The sequence below is a fragment of the Triticum aestivum genome, chromosome 4A (genome assembly GCF_018294505.1).
Source record: "Triticum aestivum cultivar Chinese Spring chromosome 4A, IWGSC CS RefSeq v2.1, whole genome shotgun sequence".
Taxonomy (NCBI): Eukaryota; Viridiplantae; Streptophyta; class Magnoliopsida; order Poales; family Poaceae; genus Triticum; species Triticum aestivum.
This window is the reverse complement of record NC_057803.1, coordinates 612,881,948-612,900,636: the sequence shown is the minus strand read 5'-3', so window position 1 is coordinate 612,900,636 and position 18,689 is coordinate 612,881,948. Positions and strand designations below refer to the sequence as shown.

General features: G+C 48.5%; 2 protein-coding genes and 1 pseudogene across 3 annotated transcripts; all 3 read left to right on the top strand.

Annotated features, from left to right (window-relative positions):
* The first annotated feature begins 8,109 nt into the window (after positions 1–8,109).
* Positions 8,110–13,502, top strand: LOC123087557 (pentatricopeptide repeat-containing protein At2g35030, mitochondrial-like). 2 transcript variants are annotated; one of them, XM_044509599.1, is made up of 5 exons: positions 8,110–10,523; positions 10,623–10,753; positions 10,828–10,968; positions 12,866–12,979; positions 13,395–13,502. In XM_044509599.1, exon 1 carries the CDS (start codon positions 8,178–8,180, stop codon positions 10,080–10,082), a length of 1,905 nt encoding a protein of 634 aa, XP_044365534.1. In that variant the 5' UTR covers positions 8,110–8,177; the 3' UTR covers positions 10,083–10,523; positions 10,623–10,753; positions 10,828–10,968; positions 12,866–12,979; positions 13,395–13,502. The 2 variants fall into 2 exon arrangements, with proteins under 2 accessions (XP_044365534.1, XP_044365533.1); XM_044509598.1 differs by having other exon boundaries at positions 10,619–10,753.
* LOC123087560 (pantoate--beta-alanine ligase) lies at positions 11,876–14,444 on the top strand. Its single transcript, XM_044509600.1, has 4 exons — positions 11,876–12,605; positions 12,866–12,979; positions 13,395–13,529; positions 14,168–14,444. Exons 1-4 carry the CDS (start codon positions 12,024–12,026, stop codon positions 14,288–14,290), a joined length of 954 nt encoding a protein of 317 aa, XP_044365535.1. The 5' UTR covers positions 11,876–12,023; the 3' UTR covers positions 14,291–14,444.
* Positions 14,445–14,645: 201 nt separating this feature from the next.
* On the top strand, positions 14,646–16,853 carry LOC123087559 (aspartyl protease family protein At5g10770-like; annotated as a pseudogene).
* Positions 16,854–18,689: the final 1,836 nt, after the last annotated feature.

The following is an 18,689-nucleotide window of genomic DNA, read 5'->3' as shown; positions in this document are numbered from 1 at the left end:
CCCCCCCCCCCCGGTTCCTAAATACAAATCCTTTTAGAGATTTCTATATGGACTACATACAGATGTATATAGACGTAGTTTATAGTGCAGATTCACTCATTTTGCTCTGTATGTAGTCCATATTGGAATCTCTAAAAAGACTTATATTTGGGAACGGAGGAAGTAGAAAAGAGGAACACCACCCTGTGTTCATGAGTTTCTTTAGCTACTGAACTCCTGAACCTCAAGAAATCTGGAACTGTCTTCCAGAATTTGTTGATGGCTATCTCTAGTGGTACTGGATCTCTGCTGTCTTGCATATTGACTGATGGGGTGCATGCCATGAAACTTGCTGATGGTAAGGAGTTTCTCGACACTCCTAAAAATATATACACCCATCTGTAGTCCTCCTCTTGTCCATTTGGGGAGGCATGCTTGGTGCTGGAAACACTTTTGGTGAATGGAGGTGCTGGAGATCTCTGCTGTGCTTTGTGCTGCCTTCACAGTTGTTTGCTGTGCGAGAGCCGGCGCTGCTGGAGCGGGCCTCCTCGCTGTGCAGCCCGCAACCTCCACCCGCTGTATCTCCTCCTAAGAACCTGCGAGCTCGCCGGAAGACGATTGCTGGGCTGAAGATCTGCAACAGCTCTGGGGGCATCTCGCTTCAGCGTGTGCGGCGCCCGTCCGTCCGTCCCGAGGCCGTACCAGCGGCTAAAATGGCCGAATGGCTGGAATGCCGGAGTCTGGGCATCACCAGAGATGGAGAAGATGTTACTGAAGCCACCCTTGCTGCTTTCTCGCTGAAATTCAAAGAGCAACTGACCCCAGAGATAATTGTGGCCATGCGTGATTTCTTCCAGCTGGACAATGGCGCTGTCAACGCAGTGGAAGACGCCCTCATTGGGCATGGAGGAGAGTCGACAATGGAACCTACCGCTGCTGGTACGGGCGAGCAAGAAGCTACAGTTTGAAGAAAATTGCTTGTAGTGCCGCTGTAGGGTCGTCTAGTTATCCCATGTTAGTGCTTTTAGATTGCATTTCCTGTAAGGGGTCCTTGCCGTGTGTGGCATGGAACTTGCTACTTGTTAGCAGTACTGGCTTTATGCCTTGCCTTAGTTGCTTCAACCCCAAGTTGTATTCTGCCATCAGATTGTATCCTGAGAATCTCTATGTTTCCCATGCATGAGCAACCTATCGACACTCTGAGTTGGAACGTGAGAGGGCTAAATTGCCCAGACCGCAGGGCTACTGTTAAGGCAACAATCGAGGGCACCTCATGTCACCTTGTCTGCCTCCAAGAAACAAAGCTCAGCTCCATCGACATGTTCATTGCGGCTTCCATTGGCGGAAATAGGCTTCGTGGCTTCGCACAGCGGCCAGCTGAGGGGACCCGTGGCGGCATCCTCCTGCTTTGGGATCAAGGCCTCCTGAAGGTCTCTGACATTGCCACATCTTCTTATTGTCTGTCGGCCACGGTACGCATCTGGGATACTGGAGCTACATTCAAAACCACTTCGATGTATGGTCCCACCGACTCGGCGTGCAAGGATGCCTTTTTTGCGGAGCTCCTCAGCCACAAGCCGCTGCCGGGAGTCGCCTGATTGGCCTCAGGCGACTTCAATCAAATTTATCGTGCTAGGGACAAAAATAAGAGAAACGTGAACACAAGTAGGATCAACCGCTTCCGTGCGACGCTGCAGTCTTGTGAGCTTAAGGAAATCCATCTTCAAAACAGGCGCTTCACCTGGAGTAACGAGCGATCCAATCCAACCCTGTGCAAGCTAGACTCCTTCTTCTGCAATGCAGAGTGGGACACCACATACAACACCCACGTTCTCCACGCACTTTCATCCTCCTTGTCGGACCACTGTCCGCTGCTCCTGGCAGATGACAAAGGACCCAGACGTCCCCGCTCCTTCAAATTTGAAAACATTTGGGTCTCCTTGCCTGGGTTCACTGAGGTGATCCAAACGGCCTGGAACGAGCACGTGCCCCACTTGGAGCCCTATCAAGTCCTTCATCATAAGCTCAGAAAAACCTCCCTCCTACTTTTGGAATGGAGTAGAAAAATGTTCTCGAAGGCCAACGTCCAACTCTATGCGGCTCTGTTGGTCATCCTTTGGTTGGACATTGCTCAAGAGACGCGTCTCCTCTCCCCTGCCGAGTCCGACCTTCGGGCTAGACTTAAACGGTGAGTTATTAGCCTGGCGGTCCTTCAGAGAGCTAGGAAGAGCCAGTGTGCGAGGGTGGCCAACCTCAAAGAAGGGGATGGGAACACAAATTTTTTCCATCGCCGTGTCAATGCCAGAAGAAAAAACCATATTCACTGCATCAAACAGGCTCACGGTTGGGTGACTGAGCATGGGCAGAAGGAGAAGATCATCCACGACCACTTCTCCGAGGTCATGGGGCGGATTGGAACCAACAGTAACGTAGACTTTAACTGGGATGAGCTTGACATCCAGCATCACAACCTCCACGCTCTTGGCGTTGTCATCACCGAGGACGAGGTCTGGGCTGCTATCAAAGAAATGCCCAACGACAAAGCTCCCGGCCCGGACGGCTTCACGGGCATTTTCTTCAAGAAATGTTGGGACCTCATCAAGGTGGACTTCATGTGAGTCATCCACTGCTTTGACTCCCTGCGCACGGACAACTACAATGGCTAAACTCTGCCAATGTGGTCTTATTGCCCAAGAAGGACGGCGCTGAGGGGATCTCCGACTATAGGCCTATTAGTCTTATCCATGCCGTTGCCAAAATCATCGCCAAGGTGCTGTCCATTCGCCTAGCGCCGCTCATGGATGCTCTGGTTTCCAATGCGCAGAGTGCATTTATCAAGAAGAGAAGCATTCATGATAATTTCATGTATGTTCGCAACTTCGCTCGTCGGCTGCACAAGTGCAAGACTCCAGCTCTATTATTCAAGCTGGACATCAAAAAGGCTTTTGACTCAGTCCGATGGGAGTATGTCTTGGATCTCATGCAACGCATGGGGTTCCCTGATAAATTCAGAAATTGGATTGCGGCATTGCTTTCCTCCTCGTCCTCGCGCTTCCTCCTCAACGGCCTGCCTGGCCCCCCCATCAGGCATGGACGTGGTTTTCGCCAAGGAGACCCCATCTCGCCTCTGCTCTTTGTGCTCGCAATTGACCCGTTGCACACGATCCTCGACTTGGCTACGCGCAAGGGAATCATTCATAAGATTCGTGGCCGAGGTACAATGGTCAGAACCTCCCTCTATGCGGATGACGCTGCCGTGTTCATGGCGCCAATTAAGAGTGATATTGACAACCTTGCAACCATCTTAAAAGGCTTTGGAGACGTCACGGGCCTTTGCACCAACTTCCACAAAAGCTCTGTCGTTCCCATTCGATGCGCCAACCTTGATCTTGTGAGCATTCTCAGCAGCATCCCGGCGACCAGGGCGTTTTTCCCTATCAAATACTTGGGCCTCCCGCTATCGGTTTGGAGACTGAAGAAAGTTGACTTCCAATACCTCCAGGACAAGGCAGCTGGAAAATTGGTCACCTGGGATGGGCAGAACATCACCACCATTGGGCGCACGGCCCTTGTTCACTCTGTCATCACCTCTCAGGCTGTGTACTCCATCACACCACTCATTGTCCCGCAGGGTTCCCTTGACAACCTCAACAAGATTGAGCTAGCTTTTCTTTGGTCCGGCTCTGACAAGACCACCGGTGCCAAATGTAAAGTCAACTGGGACATGGTCTGCCGCCCCACCAGCTATGGGGGTTTGGGTGTTCTTAACACCGTCAATTTTGCTCGTGCTTTGAGGCTCAGATGGCTTTGGTTTGAATGGAAAGAGCCGTCCAAGCTCTGGGTCGGCCTGGGCAACCCTTGCACTGAGGAGGACCGTGATTTTTCTACGCCTCCACTTCCATCATCGTGGGCAATGGGGCCAAAACGCCTTTTTAGGACTCCCCCTGGCTGCTTGGCCGCAAGCCGAAGGACATTGCACCTCTCGTCTTTGAGGCCTCGAGGAGAAAGAACTGGAAGGTGCGAGAGGCTATTACAGAGAATGCTTGGATGCTTACGATCAGACGAGACATCACTATCACTAGCCAGCATGTGCGGGAATTTTTCACTCTTTGGATGCTCATCCATGACATACACCTCGACATCCACTCTGAGGATGACATCATTTGGAAGCACTCTTTGGATGGCTCATATTCGGCGTCCACTGCATACAAGGCACAATTTCTGGGTTTGACGCTTTCCCCCATGGACTCCATGGTCTGGAAAATGTGGGCGCCCTCTAAGGTCAAATTCTTCTCCTGGCTGGCCTTACAAGATCGGATTTGGACCGCCGACAGGCTAGAGCGACATGGCTGGGACAACTACGGTCTTTGCCCGCTCTGTAAGCAGGTGCAGGAGTCGGGCGCCCACCTATTCGCCAAATGCCGCTTCACCTTAAGGCTTTGGCAGATGCTCATTGACAAGTATGGGCTTGCGCATCTGGACCCTTCTGACTGGCACCTTGAGGATTCCCTCCTCTCTTGGTGGGACAAACGCACCAATTCGAGCATTCCGGATCGTCGAGCCATGGCCTCCCTTACCATGCTCGTATCCTGGACAATTTGGAATGAAAGGAACGCTAGAGTCTTCCGCCACAAAGAGACGCCACCGCCAATCCTTCTCAAGCTTATTATAGATGAGGCCAACCTATGGGTTACTACAAGGGCTAAACAATTAGGGAAAATTGTATTGTGCGAGTAATTGTCATGCCGTACTTCGGCCTTGTGTAACTCTACAAAACTCTATTCTCCTCTACTTTAATAGATGAGGCAAATCTTTTGCCTCCGTTTCGAAAAAAAATTGAGAAAGTCTATCTCATTATCCACACACACCCTAACTATTTACCTTTTCTCATCGGAGAGGTTTAGGGTTGCTTATCAAGGAGAGATAGAGCCACTAACATGTAGGTCCAAGAGTGGGAACCACCAGTGAAGAAGACTCGCATGGGCAACGAGAATAAGATTCAAAATGTGTAATTGGCTCTGTCCAATCAATGGAGTTAAAAAGAAGGCACTCAAACCTCTCTATCAGTTACTGTTGTATGTAATTTCACTAGTATTTGTGATGTGGTGTTCACAGCAAAAGGAAGAGTAAGAAGAAATCAGTGAAAGATGGCCGATTGGCAATAGAAGAAGTTGCTGCTGCTCACTGTGGCAACACTGCAAGCCATCCCAGTGCCTGTGACTAGAAGGTAAAAAAATATAAATCGCCACCATTTTACTCCATTGAATCTTATTTTTAATCTTCCTAAGTAATCCAAGTGTTTATATTTGCAGGCAAATGGCTTTGGCAATTCAAGAAGGGCAAAGTATCCGGTGAAAACTGAAATTCAGGGCAAATCAGAAAGCTTCCACCGTGGCCCATTAGATGGATATACTGGACGGCAGAGATCAAAAGTGGAATTACCAGCAAGCCACTTAAAATTCTGTTCACATACCCCCTTATCTTAGCATGGGCGACTCGGCGCCCGCAGCAGCTGCTCCCGACGTGACGGTGATTTGGTGGCCGCGACGGAGGTTCAGCGGCCGTCGTGCTGCTGTCATGCGACGGTGATTCGCGGTCGGGGTGCTGCTCATCGCACCTGTAGTCTGAATTTTGAAGCTCCGTCTGAATGTCGCAACTTTTTTCTGCTTTGAAGCTTGAGGCAGGCAACCGAAGCTTTGATTTTGTAGTCTCATTTCGTTTCTCATGCAGGCAGCCTGTAATCTTTGGATCTATGATCCTGAGAAACATTTGAAATGTTATCAAGCAAATCAGTGCATGGATTTTTGTATTCTCTTTATCTTGACTCGGCGATGTGATTCAGTTGCATAAATCCGACGAGCTGAGCTATTTCCCTCTACTGAAAGTGATGTGTCACGGGGCATGTTTGCTTGTATACTTTTGCTGGGCTGATTTTTTTTACATCCTTGATTGGACAGAATAGTACAGTAGGTATTTGGAAGCTCTGTCCAACATTATGTTTGCCGAGCTGGACTAGTGAGCTCTTTTCTTTTCCTCTGAAGAAGTCACAGCCACTCAATGTGAATCATCTTGTATCCTTGAAAGCTGCCTCTGTTGTACAGAATCTAGGCAAAGCTTTGTTCTACTCCCTCCGTTCCTAAATATTTGTCTTTTAGGGATTTCAAATGGTATATAGACATATTTTAAAGTATAGATTCATTTATTTTGCTCCGTATGTAGTCAGTTGTTGAAATCTCTAGAAAAACAAATATTTAAAAACTAGAAAGACAAATATTTAGGAACGGAGGGAGTAGTACTGAACATGCAATTCTGAAAAATGTTACAGCGAGACCTTGCTCTTCGTGAGTTCACACGGCCACCCTCGCTAGGTTCTAGAGCCGCATTATATGCATTATTATTTTTAATTTATTTGTTGGATTTTTTCTCTCCTAATATTTGGTTTCATTCAGGGAAAACTTGTGAAGGAGCAGCTACATAAAGCTCGGCTTGGAATGTGTTGTATCACACCACCAGAAACTAAATCAATGCTTCCTTATGTCCACATAAGCGCCTGCTTAATTGAGTATTTCCTCCGTCTGGAAAAGCTTGTCCCTTAAATGGATGTATCTAGTACCAAGATACATCTACTTGAAAGACAAGTTTGAGACAAACTTTTTCGAACGGAAGAAGTACCAGGTATCCTGTAGGAGGCAAATATTGTGTAGCACGAAGCTTCTTTCCCTCTGTTGCACAAACATGTGAATCTTGAAGAAAGAATTCCTTATTTAATACTATCTTAAATTTCGTTTCCTTATTTGACACTGAAAAACTTTTTCTTCCTTATTTAACAGCGAGTCTAAATTTTATGCCTTTTATAACACTTTTGTCCATTTTAAGTCTAAATAAGACCGGAAAAGACTCTTTTGTCCTTCATGTGATATGTGTGTGCGTGGGGCAGTAGCACACACGCAACATCAGTGCGAGGGAGTAGCACACACATAGCAACACACACGCATGTGCACGCACACAACAACACACACGCACGCAGGGGCGAAGCCAGCAATGTGGCAAGATTTGGTGCCCGCCATACCTAATATTTGGTGCACATACTTAGTTGTATGATATACTAGCTAGCATACTCCTGTATAGACGTGTTTGGTTTTAGCTTAGCCGTGCGTCCGTGCCGGCCCTGCTGGTCTGATTGCTGATAGATAATGGATAATGGCTAATGGGCCGTGCTCCTTGGTCAGCATGTGCCTTCAGTGCACTCCACACGTTTCTCCTTTAAAAAGAGTACACGCAGTTTGATCGTATTTGTTGAACACAAAGTTATATGTACTATTCTAGCGAGCTCTTGCACAGTTATATTATATATGATTTTGCCCTTCATAAACTCTGCCACACATGAAAAATATTTCTGTCCTCATCACTGCACGCTCGTATCACACACACACGCACGCAGCACGGATGCACACAACACATATGCACGCAACAGCATGCGCGTGCGCACACACACATGCACGTACACACCCACTAGCAAATACACATGTACACATGCAGTAGCAAACACACACGCACACACACAGACACTCAGCAGTAGCACGCACGTACGCGCGCGCACACGCAACAGCACACACACGCGCACACAAACATACCACTTGAGGGCAAAGGGGTCTTTTCAAGTGTCATTTTAGCTCAAAATGAAGGCATAAAATTTAAACTCGTTGTTAGATAGGAAAGAAATTATTTCTGGATGTCAAATAGGGCATAAAATTTAGGCACGGTGTTAAATAAGGAATTCTCTCAATCTTGAATGTCCTAGGAAGCCAATATGGCGGCAGATTTGTTGGCTAGTAAGCCGGAGGACTCACGAAGGGTTCTCTGCCAGTCCGATGTTTTATCAGACGATGTACTTCCTCCGTAAACTAATATAAGAGCATTTAGATTACTATTTTAGTGATCTAAACGCTCTTATATTAATTTACAGAGGGAGTAACCCTGTTTACACATGAATATAACAAACCGCCACGATGGCATTTCCCTAGAAAGAAAAAAACACATGTGAATTTTTCTGAGTAGAGGGCAAACGTGCAGAGATTCAGAAACAACTTCAGACGCCAGATACTGCAGAAATCGAGCCGTTGCCACTCTACCTACTTTTCTCCCGTCGCAACATTCGAAAAAAAAAAAATTTCTCCCGTCAGACGGCGGAGCCGAGCATGTCCCGCGCCTTTCCTCGCCGGAGGCGCCGGCGGCTGCTCCTCCGTCCCTCGCTCCACGCCGTCTTTTCCCGCCTCCATGGCGCCTTCGCAAACCGCGCCGATCAGTATCCACGAGCCCCCGCCCGCCGCGACCTCCACACCGCCGATGACCAGGTCCGCGCGGTGCTCGACGAAAGGCCGCGCCGGGACGCCGTGGCCTACGCCGCCACGATCGGCCTCCACCTGAGGTCCCGCGACCTCCCGCGCGCGCAGGCGCCCGCGTCCGCCCGCGGCCCCCATCCGGACACCGTCACGCTCGACGGGCACCTCAAGGCCGGCCGCGTCGACCGCGCCCGCAGGCTGTTTGACGGAATGGCGGTCAAGAGCGTGGCGGCGTGGACCTCCATGGTATCCGGGTACTGCCGCGCCGGGCGTGTCGACGAGGCGCGCAAGCTGTTCGACGCGATGCCGGCCCGCAACGTCGTCTCCTGGACGGCGATGGCGCAGGGGTACGTGGGCAGCGGCATGCTGAGGGAGGCGAGGGAGCTGTTCGACCAGATGCCGGAGAGGAACGTGGTCACCTGGACGGTCATGGTGAAGGCCTACGCCGACCATAGCGACTTCCAGGAGGCCATGGAGCTGTTCGACAGGATGCCCCAGAGGAACCCGTATTCTTGGAGCGCCATGATCTCCGGTTTCCTCCGTGCTGGGAAAGTGGACGAGGCGGTCCGGCTGTTCGAGAGGATGCCGGGTAGGAATGTGGTTTCTTGGACCACGATGGTCACTGGCTTAGCGCAGAACGGTCGCGTTTCGATGGCGAGAGAGTTCTTCGACAGAATGCCGAGAAACAAGGACATTGCGGCATGGAATGCGATGGTCACTGCTTATGCCAACGACGGCCAGATGAATGAGGCTCAGAGTTTGTTTGATTCAATGCCCGCAAAGAACCTGGTGAGCTGGAATGCCCTGATCCATGGCTATGCCAAGGACGAGCGTAAGGACGAAATCATTGGTTTATTTCTTCTCATGCTCCGGTCAGCAGTATCTCCTGACATCACCACATTGATCAGTGTCTTGGTTACATCCAATAGCACAATTGAAGTTGGGCAAATCCATGGCTTCGTTACCACACGAGGTCTCCTGTCAGACACCTCCTTAGGAAACGCTCTGCTCACCATGTACTCAAGGAGCGGCGACCTGCGCTCTGCCTGGCAAGCTTTCAAGATGTTACAAGAGAAGGATGCCATCACATGGACATCGATGATGCAAGCCTTCGCCAACCATGGCTGTGCCTCCTACGCGCTGCAGGCCTTTGCTCAGATGCTGCGAAATGGATACAAGCCCAGCTCGACCACCTTCACGGCAGTGCTGTCAGCCTGCAGCCATGCCGGTCTTGTCGACAAAGGCCGGGCAATCTTCGCATCAATTTCCTGCTACGGGCTCGAAGCGACAATCGAGCACCACACCTGCCTCGTTGACATCCTCGGCCGTGCAGGGCATGTGAGGGAAGCAATGAAGATCGTTGCCACCATGCCATTGGATATGCACGACGACGCTGTCCTGAGGACGCTGCTGGGGGCCTGCATGATGCATAATGAGGTGGATGCAGCAAGGGAAGTGGGGGAGGCTCTTGCCAAGTCTGACGGCCCCTCTGGTTCAGATTCAGATGGCTACTACAAGGTTCTGGCCAATGTGTTTGGGTCAGGTAGGAGGTGGGAGGAGATGGCAGGTGTGTGGAAGGCTATGAAGGGGAGCAACGTGAGGAGGACGCCCGGGGTTAGCCAGATCGTGGTGGATGCGAGGACCCACATGTTCTTCTCCAGGGATCAGGGGCATCCACAGTGTGCAGAGATATATGAGATGCTGGACGACACGCTTGTCCCCCAGATGATGAAGAAGGATCGACTGACTGAAACAGTGTGAGCTGTCGATGCAGTTGCAAGCTTGCACCAGCTGATCAATCTCTTTGAATTTTTTCCAGGGTGATCGATCTCTTTGATGAACAAGCTTATTTTATTCCACGAACAATGCTTTGACACACAATACAGATATATGAGATGCTGGACGACACGCTTGTCCCTCCGGTGAAGGTTAATGTGATAAAATACCACATTCTAATTTCCTGACAGAAAAGAGGAATGCCAACCTAGAGCCCTGTGTGCACCAAACTCCTGAACTCCTGAACCCCAGGAAATCTGGAGCTGTGTTTCAGAATGTATTGGTGCTGATATATACACCCATCAGTGTCCTCTTCTTGTCCATTTGGGAGGCATGTTTGGTGCTGTCAATGCTCTTGGTGGAGGTGCTGAAGATCTCACTGGGATTTGTTGGCAATCAGTTGATTCAGAGATAAGGCATGAGAAGGTCTCAAAAAATGGCATTCAAACCTGTTTTTTCAGATACTGTTCTATACTTGTATGTAAATTTACTAACATTTGTGATCTGTTGTTCACGGGAAGAAAGGAGGAGCAAGAAGACATCTCTGAAAGATGGTCGATTGGCTAGACGAACCTGCATGTGTAGAAGCTGCTGCTGCTGTTCATTACCGCAAGTGCGGCAACATTGAAAGCCAGCCCAGGGCCTGTGACTAGAAGGTAATTTTTACCTTTCTGCTCTACTAAATCTTACTTTTAATCTTCCTAAGAAATACAAGTGTTTATATATGCAGGCAACTAGCTGCAGCATCTCAGAGCCAGGCAGCTGTTTCTCTACAAAGAAATGTAAAGAAAGTGGTGAAAAAGATGGCCCCAAAGAAGATGTTGCCGTTGGGCTGAAGTGTTGTTACATAATCTGCGAAGCACAGAACCAGGTGAGTTTATTATGTAACTAGTCACTCACTTTATGCTTTAGTTAAATGTGGATCTGGATTGTTGAACTATATGATGATGATTATGTGCTGTTTGCTGTCATAGAAAACTACAGTAGTAGTCATCATGTGTGTTCTAGTGATGCTTTTGCTGCAATTTCCTGTCGACTTCGTGCTATTTGGTGCCCCGAAATGAGGCAAGGTTATGCCAATTTCTTGCAGCCAAAATAGCAATGGGATCACTAGTACTAGCAATTAAGGTGTGATAATAACATCAGGGTGGTAATTGGTAAATAACATGTACTGTAGTACTAGGAATTATTCAGCACGAGCCGATGAACATCTTGAATGCCCCCCTTTGCTTGCTGCTGCCCTGGCTAGTTCTCCTCCGACTCGTCGTCGGTGACCTCCTCTTCGTCCTCGGCGTAGCCCCTGGCCACGTACTGGTTGACGAGGGCCCGCTGGTAGGCCGCGACCTTGTCGGCTCGATCCATGGCTGTGGCGTAGAACTCGCGGTAGTACCTGGGACGCTTGGCCAGCTCGTCGTCGGGGATGGGCATGGGCCTGTAGGGGCTCGCCATCATTTGCTTGATGAGCGCCTGCGGTAGCCTCGTCTTCACCATCTTCTTCCTTTTCTTCTTCCCGGCTCCGGCCGGCTCCGTCGCGGGCTTCGTGCCCGGTGAAAGATCCGTGGCCGCCATCGCCTCCATCATCTCCTTTTTCCTCCTCAGGATCTCTCCCCCCTCCGACGCCTCCCTCTCGAGGAGAGCGCGGTCACCACCGGCCTCCGGCGCGCTCGCGTGCTCCCGCCTGCTGTTGCGGCGGCGACGCCCCCCCATCGAGCGAGCCGGAACGGAAGCAACGTGACGGTTCGCCAAAACAGGACCCGTCGCTGTCTTGTTTTTGAATAAAAAACGCTTCTTTCGCTCTCGTCTCCCGATTCGATTCCCCCACAAGGCCGCCGCAATCTTGTCATCTTCCCCGTCGCCTCCAAAACTTTGACTTCTTTCTCCGCTCCCCGCTTGGACTCATCTGACGACTGCCCTGCTCCTAATCCCATGGCGGCGGTGGCGGGCGAGCCGGAGGTGATCCGGGACAAGGCGGCGATGCGGGCGTGGTCGCGGCGGCAACGCGCCGAGGGCAAGACGGTGGTGCTCGTGCCCACCATGGGCTTCCTGCACGAGGGCCACCTCTCGCTCGTCTCCGCCGCGGCGGCCGTGCCCGGCCCCGTCGCCGTCGTCGTCTCCATCTACGTCAACCCCAGCCAGTTCGCCCCCACCGAGGACCTCGCCACCTACCCCTCCGACCTCGCCGGCGACCTCCGCAAGCTCGCCTCCACCGGCGCCGTCCACGCCGTCTTCAACCCCCCAGACCTGTACTACCGCGGCGCCGCTGTATCTGGCCGCCCCGCCGAGGCTCCGGGCGGCGCTGCGGCCTCTTCCTGCCTGGAGGCGGGCGGGGACGGGCACGAGACGTGGATCCGGGTGGAGCGGCTGGAGAAGGGGCTGTGTGGGGCCAGCCGGCCAGTGTTCTTCCGTGGGGTGGCCACCGTCGTCGCCAAGCTGTTCAACGTCGTCGAGCCTGACGTCGCCATGTTCGGGAAGAAGGATTATCAGCAATGGCGTCTCATCTGCCGAATGGTGAGTAACAGAATTTGACAATTACTTGGGGAGTTACAGATCCCCTAGATGGACAGTTTTGATAACCTGATAAGTACATTCTTCTGGGCAGTGCATACAAATGTTTTTTTCGGGAGCAGTTTTGCCTCCATTTCAGATGCTCTGACGGATACCATGTCTGCTTCTGTTTTGATGCTTCGGGCCCTCGGTTACATTAATTCTGTTAGCTCAGAGTATTTTCAGTTGCTTCAGTTACAGAGATATGCTCATGCTGTTTTCAGGTTCGCGACCTTGATTTTGCCGTAGAGATAATAGGATCAGAAATAGTGCGAGAAGCAGATGGTCTTGCCATGAGCTCTCGCAACGTCCGCCTATCGCCTGAGGAAAGGGAGAAGGTTCGTCTTCTGCACAAACTGACACTGTTTTTGCACACTTGTATTCTGACTTTTGAAGGGTGCGTTTACAAAAGACAGCAAAATTTTAAATCGAAAGTGCTCTGCACACGATTGACTGCTGGACGATTTGTGCCTGACGGGAGCAGGAGCCACACAGATTAAAAACCCCAGCTGATCCTACGATGTACCTGACTTGTCGTCTGTGGATCGTGCGTCCATACGTCGTGTGTATAGCAGTGCTCATTTTAAATTTCTCACAATGCCTTATCATTTATGATTGTCTTTGTATTATTATTGTTTTGGGTAGTCCACAAAGACAAGATTAAGAAGCTGATACATGTCATGGAACAAACAATTATGATACTCCTACATATGATGAAATATAATCTGTCTTTGATAATTGTTTTTTTTGTAGGCATTATCCATTAGTAGATCACTGGTAAATGCTAGAACTGCTGCGTTGAATAATAGCAACAGTGCTAGCGAACATATAAAGGATCAGATAGTGCAGACGCTGACTGAAGCTGGCGGTCGGGTTGATTATGTTGAGGTAATATTGAAACCTTTTTTATATTCAAGTGTCCTTAGTGTTTTCTGTAAAGCAATTTATCTAGTGATTGAGTTCTGAAATAGACATTATCATAGTGTCAAAAAACGCCTTACATTTTGAGACAGAGGGAGTAGCCTACTGTGATTCACTTACTTTCCTGTTGTAATACTGATGCTGGTTGTGTCCTAGAGAACCTTTGAAATCTCCATGATGTTAGCTTTAGTTTGCATTTTGCAGCATCAGAGATCCTAATATCAGCATAATAATTTATACATTTCTTCTGGAACAATGTACCACTGTTTAGATAAACTGACGAGTTTTGGTTATTTTGAAAACAAATAATGCCATACTGAGCATCTCAAGTACTCCTAACTTTGTATGGTCCCTTTTTGTTGTAACACTGGTGCTGGTTGTTTCCTGGAGAACCTTTGAAATCAATATGGTATACTTGTATAATTTGTAGGACCAGACAGCCCAATTCAGCATAATTAGCTATTTTATTTCTTAGAACAGCATACTGCTGATTTTGATAAAAAGAATAAAACCACGTGGGACATCTCAGCTTCTCAAGCAACATGTTTATACTGATCATAATAAACTTTTGATTTATATTGAATAAATCTGTGATGCCAACGCAGATTGTGGAGCAGGAAAGTTTGGTACCTGTGGAGACGATCGACCGCCCTGTTGTCATTTGTGTTGCCGCATGGTTTGGAAAGGTTAGATTGATCGACAATATCGAAATTCATATGCAATCCTGAGGATTTTGCTGTCGCCTTGTATACGAATCTCATGAAGTATCACCAATCTGTATTTCTGTCAAAATAAGAATGATGTTGTACAATGTAAGTCTGTTACAACCACATACAGAGAACTTGAAAAATCTTAGATAAATGTCTAAATTTATTGTTTCAATGATAGATATGTTGCTATGCCAAAAACATATTAAATGTTTGGACCAGCAGAAGGGATTCTAGCTTTATAAATGAATGGAATCCATTGTCAGGATACCCAATTTCCTTTAGAACAGTATTCAAGTGTTGAAGAGGCAGTGATACTCAAGTGTACCGGCATTTATTGTTTGGATGATAAATGTGTTGTTTAAATTGAAGTCACTAATTCCTGCCTTCCTGCTATTCCAAAGAACTATTAAATGTTTGGGCCAACAGAAAGGATTCTAGTCTAGCTTATAAATGAAAGGAACCCATTGGAAGGATACCCAAATCCTCTAGATTAGATCAGTTTCATGTCAATCAATGGCAGCCATCTTCAAGAATACCTGGTATATATATACAAGAACAAGAAGCATAGAGCCGCTAGTATATGCTTGAATTCCTGAGCCACCATGTTCAAGTTACTTGCAGTTCTCCCGGTACTCTTCTTGAGTTTTGCAATGGCATGGACGCAGCCAGCCAATGTGACTGGCATGAGCTTCCAGCTTGTTGCCCTTAGTCGGGTACCTGATGGGGACGCTGGCAATGGCTCTTCCTACACCGTCAAGGACCTGCGCCCGTTGGCCTTGGCGCCGTCTGACTATGTGCATGGCGTGTTCGTGTCGATCGGCACCGGACAAGGCGGCAGGCGGAAGGTCCTTGCGCTTGACACCTCCGCCAGCACGTCATGGGTGATGTGTGAGCCGTGTCGTCCACCGTTGCATCAAGTCGGCAGACTCTTCTCGCCGGCTGCGTCACCCACGTTCCGTGGTGTCCACGGCAATGACCCTGTCTGCGTCCCACCTTACCACCGCCTCCACTCGGCCAACGGGTGCTCTTTTGCCTAACCTTCCGCCACCGGGTACCTCGCACGCGACACCTTCCACCTGCGTCATAGCGGGCGAAGTGCTGTGAAGTCAATTTCTGGTGTGGCGTTTGGTTGCGCGCACGCCACCACTGGGTTCTACAACGAGGACATCCTCGGCGGGGTGCTCTCCCTCAGCCCCTCGCCACTCCCGTTCCTGACGCAGTTTGGTTCGCGCGCCGGCGGGAGGTTCTCCTATTGCCTCCCCGATCCCACCACCTCGCGCAACCCCGGTGGCTTCATCCAGTTTGGCATAGAAGTCCCAAGCCTGCCGCGGGACGCCCACACGACCACCCTCACCGCGAGTGCTTCGGGCTACCACCTCAGCCTCATCGGCATCAGCCTAGGGAACAAGCGCCTTGACATCGACAGTCATGTCTTCACCAGGCACGGCTGCAGCATCAACCCCGCTGAGACCATCACCAAGATAGTGGAGCCAGCGTACCTTGTCGTGGCGAGAGAGCTGGTGGCACAGATGAATGAGCTAGGATCAAAGCAGGTGAAGGGGCCACCCGGCGGCCCGCTCGTCTTCAACAAGATTTCCAGGACGGTGCGGACGCGGCTCCCCAGCATGGTGTTCCACTTCGCGGATGGCGGTGACATGTGTTCACGGCGGGGAAGCTGTTTCAGGTGATTGGCACGACAGCACGGTTCTTGGTCGAGGGCCATGGGTCCCACCGGACGGTGATCGGCGCTGCGCAGCAGGTGAATGCACGGTTCATCTTCAACGTTGCTGCGGGGAGGCTGACCTTCGCGGAGGAGCTGTGCAGTAGGGATGCAGCGTAGGTCTGTTCATGTTGTATTCTGGAAAATAATTGCCAATTCACATTCATAGAGTCAATGAAAACGACATCTATCAAAAAAAATTCAGAACTTCCAAAATTGGATGAGAAGGGATGCATCTTCCAAAATGCTCCCCACACCCTGTCTGCAGTAATTTCCAAGGTAGTTGAGGTGACAGGGCCAGCTTCTTGCATCCTGCCATACAAACAAAAATGTCGCACTTGACTTGAGACCTGGCCAAGTTGCGTTCAATGACGAATCCTCACACTACGACGGCATTAACCTCCATGGAAATCTTTTTTCATCTCTTCCACTGGAGATGTGTATGTAGTACAGTAGCTTTTACTGGAACGATTGTCTGCTGAAACCTGAAATGAGATCCATGATAATATTTGCTGTCATTGAACCTCGATTGGGACACAGTAACCACTTCTTGCATTAGTTTTCCTAGTATCAAATATGTAGTATTGATTTCGTCTGGTGTGTGGCCGTCTGATACCGGCGTGCTGTCCTATTTAGGCATGCTTATGTTTTTCTTACTTTTGGTTCGTCTTAGTTGATCTGGTCTTTCCTTATTTGTCTGTTGAGATGGTGTGTGAGAAATTGCATGAAGTGTCTTCTTGTTTGGTGATCTTACTGGTCTTTGTAGTTCTTTTGGCATCGGTTTTTACCTGCTTTACTTTGCTGTTTATCGTGCCCAGAGTATTTTTCATGTAGATCTGAGGGTGCCGAGGGTTTAGTGTTGTGGAGATTCCTAATATGTCTAGAGGCTATCCATATTGATAATCTGTATATGTAATTTGCAAGTGATGTATAATGTATGCTGCATATAAAATTTTCACAAGTAACTGCAATTTCAGGGCAATGCCAAGATTTGTTTTCTCAGAAGAGCATATATTTCTATGATGCATGCACGCTTGTATATGATGTGCTATATGCCGAATTTTCTCCTGTTGCTTGCATACAAACGAAATATGATCCTGTTACTTGCATACAAACGAAATATGATCCTGTTGCTTGCATACAAATGAAATATGATCCTGTTGCCTGGATATATATGATCTCTTTTGACAACATGATCTGCAACTTTGACCACCACACATTGCAGATTTTGAAACAGTACACCATTGGCCTGATACCATTGCTGGTTACTCCCTCTGTTCATTTTTATAAGACGTTTCAGACAGCAGACATTGTACTGTTTTGACTGCTGTCTGAAATGGCTACAGCATCTTATAAAAGTGAGCAAGAGGGAGTAGATGACAACTAGTATGTGAGATATGCAAAGTATAGAAAATAAAGCCCCAAGTTGTCAGTTTTTTATGTGTTATTTTACATGCAAATGAATTGATTATTGCTGGTTTCACTGGCACATATCTGAGCTGACCTACCGCTGTCGCAACCAGCACAGCCGATTGATTGATTGATGATGCCTTTTGTTATTGAATTGCTCATGTTTCCTGGTCTGCTTATGTGTGTTAGAATCCTTTCTTTCACCGTCTCACACTAGGATAGCCCTTCCTGTCATAATTGATAGGGCTTGTGTGCTACGCAATACATGGCAATTAGGTGCTTCACCTCTTAGTTATAGTGAATGCTCTGTTTCCTGTGAGGCTGAGATGTGCACATGAAACTGCACATAGACCACCCTATACTCTATTGCTGGACAATCACTCTTTATACGGCCATTTCGGCTGTTGTTGATATTCTCCTTCCAAATGCTGTTTTTTTCTTTTGCGAGGGCCTTTGAAATGTTCTTTACATGCCTTTGAAATGCTCTGTTGTCTACTAGCAGAGATGAAGACTTTATAAGACCGACATGATAGCTATCATATTGCCATTCAGTATGAAATTACAACCTGTAGGCACCGGCGTGGAATACGTGTAATTACAGTTTTACATGACTGGGGGATTGTTATTGCAGTTCAGTAATATGGTTAGAAAAATCATGCATCAGTATTAAGCAAGTGTGAAGGAGATGTTTATGCAAATCATAAGTTCAAGTACCATAAATCTAATAAGCAACATGTTTATCTCCAGAGCATGTGCAGGAGATCACAGTTTTACAACTGAAATGCATGATGTGTGACTAGCAAGCTATTATGCATGTATTGTATGCTGCCTGTAATTTGTGCTCTCACCTGAGCATCTTGGTTGCACTTGTATCTAATATAACGATCTGCATCAAGAGTGCCACTTGTTAGCACAATAGATCTGAACCTGCATATTGTTTGCTCCTGCACTCCTCAAATTGCAAAGTTACTTTCCTCCACACATCTCTTCCGCTAGATAGACTGTTCGTAGCAACTCTTACTGAAAGTATAATTGTCTGCTGAAACCTGGAGTAAAATCCATGAGAACACTCTGCTGTCAGTACTGAACCTCAATTGGGATACTGTAACATCTCCTTGCATTACTTCTCTTATCTATATGTACTATGATCTTGCCTGGTGCACGGCCGTCTGCTACCGGCGCCCCCCACCGGGCATATCTGCTATGATGTCCTATTTATTTAGGCATGCTCGAGTTTGACGGAAGACATACTTGTTTGGTGATCTTACTGCTGTTCATATTTGCTTG